The 7,460-nt window shown below is 44.8% G+C and overlaps 1 protein-coding gene across 1 annotated transcript; it reads right to left on the reverse strand.

The window, feature by feature from the left end:
* Positions 1-59: 59 nt before the first annotated feature.
* Positions 60-1,872, reverse strand: LACBIDRAFT_330406 (uncharacterized protein; the record flags this gene model as incomplete). Its single annotated transcript, XM_001884741.1, has 6 exons — positions 60-608; positions 797-1,017; positions 1,064-1,212; positions 1,575-1,627; positions 1,677-1,772; positions 1,807-1,872. 6 exons carry the CDS (start codon positions 1,870-1,872, stop codon positions 60-62), a joined length of 1,134 nt encoding a protein of 377 aa, XP_001884776.1.
* Positions 1,873-7,460: the final 5,588 nt, after the last annotated feature.

Here is a 7,460-nt window from a genome sequence, read left to right on the forward strand (position 1 = left end):
TTGAACATATTGGTGCTGAGGCCGAGCAAGTTTGGGTCGGATTTGTAATTCATTATTTATTAGTTACCAGACAAATTATATATCAAGTCTGCCATGGTCAACCACTGAGGCCTCTTCACCCCAAGCCTTTCCCCAACCTTTTTGTGCCAAAAGTGAGCTAAACAGGCCCGGTCACCCAGCACAGGACAAACACCATGTTGTAAAACATTGCCGGCCAAGGCAACAACCGTCCCAGGGTCATAAACAAGGCTAAACCCGAGCCCGGCCAAGTGACACCGGCCTCCTGTGTAGTTTCCGATGGTGAGCAACAAGTCAAAAGACTCCCTATACCCCTTTAGATCTCGGTGATCGATCGTCTCTCGGTTCAGGATGACTGAAAGACCGGTGAAGGGAGTGGCCCAAACGCGAAGAGCAATATTGATAGGATCGTCCAATGCCTCGGCATGATTGGCAAGCTTCTCGAAGGTGGCTAAACCGGACTCAAAAAGATCGGGTTGTATGACGGCATAGATTGCGCCAACAATTGCATTGGCCAATAGGACATTCTGGAGGTAGGTTGAATTGGCAGGTTCCTGAATATCGGCTGACGCGCAGTGGATCCTCGGGACCTTCATGTCATTGAGAAAACCAGCTGGGTGATAAATTTACAATCCCAGTGACCCCTTCATTCTCGGGGTGGTGATCCCACCAACTCCCATTACTTCTCTTTTTGGGGCTCAAAGAACCTGTGTGATCCCAAATAAATGTCTAGTAAAGTGAGGAAAGTCTAAGGGTGTAATGAAGTGAAAGTAATTACCCGAAGCTGTTCTGAGAACATTTCAGGAAAGTACCAAAGTAAAATGTGACCCTGCCGGTCGGTTATATGGCACGGTTGATCGAGGTAGGGGATATCGGACCCAGCTGTTTCGTACATCAGTGGGAATCGTGCCAAGAGTTTCTTCTCCAACTCCTCATTGCTTCCACTCTGTCTCGGTGACAAGTCCGCAGCATAGTCCCGGACGTCCCAAGTAGTCGTATCTGTCCAAAACTTAGTGAAGATCGGCCAGCTAGAAGTGAGACATACATGAAGATTTGAATGCTTCTTCAAGCATGTTAATTACCCTTTCAACAGATGCTTGGGCCTCCAGCTCCAACCATGGTGGTGGAGCAGGACGAGGAACGCTTGGGCTATGTAAAGACCGCAACCGGCCTCTGAAGTATCGAGCTAGATCCCTTGTATATTGAAAGAAATCGGGGGCAGTCATGAACAAAAAAAAAGATTTTTGACACTTTTAACTGGCAAAACATGAGGCTCGGGCATGGATTTATTTATTACGTAGAACAGGGACGTCTGTCAACATGTCAGGGTCATAACTGCCATTAGGATAGGATCGTGGTCTTTCCTGTCTGGTTGCACCCGGCCTTTCAGATCAGTTCTGCTCATCCAGGCTTTCAAACAAGACTCGACATGAATTTTTTTTTTAAGTAAAAAGATACAGGTGGTAATGGTATGACATATTAAGAGACCCGTGTTACGCCACATGCCCTTTCATAATAGGTGAAATGGGGGTTTGGATAGAGTAAAAAGGACGTACGGTAAGGTAACCCTCTCACCGTCGTCATCGATGATGGTCAAGAGTATCGTCCCCTAATCACCATGTTAGTGGTAAAAAGGAAGTACAAAGGGGATTGCTCACGTCTGGCAACCTGCCGGTGGAGTCTATGGTTGCAAACATGAGGCCACCGCTACTCATATTATACCAGACTCGGGTTCCTTTCTGACGAATCATCAGCTGGTTACGACCAATGGAGATGTACAGAACCTACAGGGTAGGGGTTGGGTGGAGGGATACCCAACAGACTCCAGATTGTCATGGGGGTGAAGTTATTCATGTCGCAGATGAGGGGGGTGAAGATGGGTCCTTGAAATGCGAGAGGGTTTTTAAAGGGGGAAACACGGATGTTTTCAGGTTAAATTACAACCCTCGATGCAACCCTATATCAGAAGCATAAATGATAGCGGCACAGGCCTCGAGGCCAAATTGCAAAAGAGTTGAAAGAGTCATAAACATAAGCATGGCCGGGGATTGAACCCGGAAGCTGGGGATTGAACCCGGAAGCCAACTACCATTAGACCATGCTGGCTTCCAAAGATTGTTGGTAAATCTGGGATAAGGGGTGAATTCTTGATTTCGTACTCCAATTGGTCTCATGTCCGGGCCCAGCTTGAACTGTAGTTTAAATGCCGAACAAGTCAGTGCTGAGTTTATAGGACCGGGTTCAATCGCACCCAAACAAGTATTCGACATGGTCGTCAGCTAAGTTACATTTTTTTGCCGGACTTGGCCAGGCACCGGGTTGTCTTATACACCGGGTTCACCCCCCGAACAAATCACTGCGCAGAATTTGTCCTTTTAACTGCTGCTATTAGAGTGACATGGTCGGCAGGTAAAAGATACTGACCGACATTGTCTTCAATGTTGGCTTGGCCTAGTAGTTAAGCTGGGAGGTGTACGTAGTATATGTATGTATGCCCTGGGTTCAAATCCCGAACAAGTCATAGATTCGCGTTTTGAAAAGTTTTTTACTTACTGCAGGTAAAAGATACTGACCGACCTATGTATGCCGGTTTAAATCCTAAACAAATTTTTTACTTGCTGCTATTAGAATGACATGGTCAGCAGTTAAAAGATACCGACCAACATTGTCTTCCACCGTTGGCTTGGCTTAGTGGTTAAGCTGGAGGTGTACAGAGTGTATGTATGCCTGGGTTCGAATCCCACAAGTCACTTACAACGATCGCAACTCTTTCGTTTTTGTAACTCTGGCTAAAATTTACTAATCAATTCTTACCGAGCTTGCAGACCCAGGTTAGTTGTCTTACGCTGGGTAAGTTACAAAGTGCCGAGCTTTCAGGCCAGGTGGATCATTGACTTGGCTCAGTGGTCAAGGTGGGAGGTGTACGCATTGTATCTATGTATGCCCTGCGTTCAAATCCCTAACAAGTCATGCTGTTCATCCTAAACAGTTTTTTACGTACTACTATATTAGAGTGACATGGTCGTCAGCTAAAAGATACTGACCAACTTCCTCTTGCAGTGCTGACTTGGCTTAGTGGTTGAGCTGGGAGGTATGCCCTGGGTTCAAATCCCAGAAGTCACATAGAGCGAAGACGGCCTTTTTGTAACGCTGGCTAAAATTTACTAATCCAAGGCTTGTAACATCCAAAGTCCCAAGAACGGGTAGTTGTCTTAGTTGTCTTATGCCGAGAACGGGTGACTTACAAAGTGCCGAGCTTGGACGCCTGGGTTCAAATTGCAGGCAGGTAAAAGATACTGGCCGCGATCGTCTTCCAACGTTGGCTTGGCTTCGTGGTTATGCTGGGAGGGTACGTCGTGTATGTATGCCCTGGGTTCGAATCCCACAAGTCAGTTACACCTATCGCAACTCTTGTTAAAATTTACTAATCAATGCTGGTTTGACCGATGTTGTCTCAGATCATGAAAATTTGAACTGCAAGTTCTGCCTGGTCTGCCTCTGCTTGGCTGCTAAATTAAAGGCCAAGCTGAAAACGATTCGGCTTGAAAATGCCGGCCTCGGTGATGCATCAGCTGATGAGATGTTCATAAATTCTCGTGTCCGGCCGACTCGGTGATATCCATGAACCATGACTACCATGTGGGTCTCGCCAGCTGACCCTGGTAACCAGAGTTGAGGGCCCTTGGCCGACCACCAACCCAGGCGAATTCAAAATGTCTGCCGACCTTGCATAGCCTAGCTGCTAATCAGAAGTGAAGGCCCTCGGCCGATCACCAACCCAGCAACGTTCACAACTGTCAGCCGACCTTGCATAGCTTATCTTCCATCAGCCGATATACAAATACAATGTTCAAAACTGTCAGCCGACCTTGCATAGCTTAACTATCTTCCATCAGCCGATATACAAATACAATGTTCAAAACTGTCAGCTGACCTTGCATAGCTTAGCTATCAGCCGATATACAAATACAGGGACTTGACTTCCCGGGGCAGCTTCCTACTGATCGGTGTATGCTAAATCTACGTAGCTGGCCGACCCTTCTTTACCTTGATAGTGGGATCACATCGGCCAATTCATCAACACAGGGTTATTGGCCCTCATCGGCCCATCAGCAGGCACCATCAACTATGGCCTGTTTGTATTGTCGGGCCTCTCAGTGTTGGTGGGTGATTCCTACTAACTGCCCTGCATTTTCATTAGGCAATTTTCATTAGCTACTTGGCCAATATCATTGTGATTTTCATTAGTTATCTGGACGATATCATTGTGATTTCATTACATACCTGGGCGATATTATTGGAAATTTCATTAGCTACATGGGCGATATCATTTGCGATTTTCATTAGTTATCTGGCTGATATCATTGTGATTTTCATTAGATACCTGGGCGATATCATTGGAAATTTCATTAGCTACATGGGCGATATCATTTGCAATTTTCATTAGTTATCTGGCCGATATCATTGTGATTTTCATTAGATACCTGGGCGATATTATGGGAAATTTCATTAGCTACTTGGCCGATATCTTTGCAACTTTCATTAGAAACCTGGGCGATATCATTGGAAATTTCATTAGTTACTTGGTCAATATCATTGCGATTTTCATTATTTATCTGGCCAATATCATTGCAATTTTCATTAGAAACCTGGGCGATATCATTGGAAATTTCATTAGCTACTTGGTCAATATCATTGCAATTTTCATTAGAAACCTGGGCAATATCATTGGAAATTTCATTAGCTACTTGGTCAATATCATTGCGATTTTCATTATTTATCTGGCCAATATCATTGTGATTTTCATTATAAACCTGGGTGATATCATTGGGAATTTCATTAGCTACTTGGTCAATATCATTGCAATTTTCATTAAAAACCTGGGCGATATCATTGGAAATTTCATTAGCTACTTGGTCAATATCATTGTGATTTTCATTATTTATCTGGCCAATATCATTGCAATTTTCATTATTTATCTGGCTGTTTTTTTGTGTTTTTCTCGATGAAAACAAAACCAAATAACATGATTTCAGTATATTTAGAAAGCTAAAAGAAAGGGCTACAATTATTGTATCGTGGGAAAAATGACCAAAAAAGGAAGTACTATAAGAGTCAAATATAGACTACCAAGTTTGCTGATAGACTACAAATGACTACAAAAGTCGAACTTAGACTACAAAGTTTACTCATACACTACAAAAGACTACAAAAGTCGGACTTAGACTACAAACACTTGGACGTTTACTGATAGACTACAAAAAAGTCGGACTTAGACTACACAGTTTACTGATAGACTATAAAAGACTACAAAAGTTGAACTTAGACTACAAAGTTTACTAATACACTACAAAAGACTATAAAAGTCTATAGACTACCAAGTTTACTGATAGCCTACAAAAAAGTCAGACTTAGACTACAAAGTTTACTGATAGACTATAAAAGACTACAAAAGTCGGACTTGGACTACAAAAGCTTGCAGGGCATTCAGCAGATACGTTATGGAACCATAACAATAGAAATTGACAATTGTCCCAATAAGTCATAGGGCTACCCCAATGGGCCCAATTACAAAAGACATTATGATACTATACATTGGCCCAACAACATGACAATATGTATATTTGATTGTTGGGCCCAATGACGGTGCCACAGTCCAAGCTAAGGGTTTATAGATTGGCCACATGGCTTAAATGGGGGTAATTTTGGCCGTTGATATATGACGGTATTAAGGTACCATTGATAGTTGGGCCCAATGAAGGGAAATCGTTAAGGGAGATGGTTGGGCCCAATGGCCCAATTATTAAGCTACGGTTGATGGTTGGGCCTAATGTAAGGTATTTGTTAAGGGAACAGGTTGGGCCCAATGGTAAAATTTCAATGCTATGGCTTGTAAGTTGGGCCCATGCCATGATATAGGCTATAGTTCATAGGTTAGCCCAATGATTATTTGAATTTTGCGGGTGTGGGCTTTGGTCCGGTAAACCCGCAGGTCTGCTCCTGTTCCATTGGACCCACGGCCGCACAATTGTGCAATTACACCCGCGGGTTGGCTATTGTGCAGTTACCCCCATGGGGTAGCTCATGTTCCGTTACCCCCGCAGATCAACAATTGATCCATTACACCCTCGGGCTGGCTGTTGTTCATTACCCCCACAGGGCAGCTCTTGTTCTGTTAGCCCCGTGGGTCGCCACACAGGCCAGATTATGTTCCGTTACCCCACGGGTCGACAATAGGTCCATTACACCCATGGTATCTTATTCCGTTACACCCACGATGTCCAGCTCTTGTTCCCTTAGACCTGCAGAACCTTCTTCCGTTTGGCCTGCAGGTTTCCAATTACAGCCATGGACCATTTGTGGCTCCCCCGTGGGTCTCTGATTACACCCATGGATTACCTGCTGCTCGTTACACCTGTGGCCACCCACGGACCACCTGCTGCTCCTTGACCAATTGGCCCTCTTCCATCAGCCCCCCACCCGTGGGCCACGTTTGCAGCTGGCCTGCAAAATGGACCAACAATTGTGCCTTTACATTCACAGACCGTTATTCCGTTACACCCGTGGACCAGCAATTGTGCTGTTTCATCCACGGACGAGCACTTGTTCCATTACACCCATGGGCTGCGCTCTCATCTGCGGACCTGCTCTTGTTCTGTTACCCCCGCGGACCAGCAATTCTTTTATCTGCGGACCGACGGATTACCTACCACTCCGTTTCTGCGGACACCCATTGTTGCTGTTGGACCCATGGGCCAACAGGTCTTCTGTGGCACCCATGGGCCACACCATTTGTTAAGCCCATTGGTCCATTACATCCGCGGGCCACCAGCTAGAGCTCCACGGACGTGAACATCTGGATTTGTATTTAACATGCTGAATGTCATTGCCCCGAAAATGTGGCTGAAAGAAGGTCCGGATTTGTGATTAACTTGGTGAACATCACTGATCCGAAAATGCGGCCGAAAAAACATCCGGATTTGTATTTAACATGCTGAATGTCATTGCCCCGAAAATACGGCCGAAAAAATGTCCGGATTTGTGATTAACTTGGTGAACATCACTGATCCGAAAATGCGGCCGAAAAAACATCCGGATTTGTATTAGTGATTAACTTGGTGAACGTCACTGATCTGAAAATGCGGCCGAAAAAACATCCGGATTTGTATTAGTGCAACAATGGCCAAAATTTCGGATGTAATTTTGACATGGACCAGACAACCCCCCACGGAATACGTTGATGTCCGAAATTCTAGACTACAAAACTGTGTAGTGTCTGCTTTTTAGACTACACAATTTTGTAATGACCAGTTGAACTCAGGCAGAACTCTCTCAATTCTTAACCGATTTGGATGTTCTTGGGCTCGTTTTGACAGGCAAACCCGTGGGGTTGTGGGTACGGGTACTCTACAGGCCATGTATGGGCCACTTGTCCGATATTT

This window comes from Laccaria bicolor, genomic scaffold (assembly GCF_000143565.1).
Source record: "Laccaria bicolor S238N-H82 LACBIscaffold_27 genomic scaffold, whole genome shotgun sequence".
NCBI classification, from domain to species: domain Eukaryota; kingdom Fungi; phylum Basidiomycota; class Agaricomycetes; order Agaricales; family Hydnangiaceae; genus Laccaria; species Laccaria bicolor.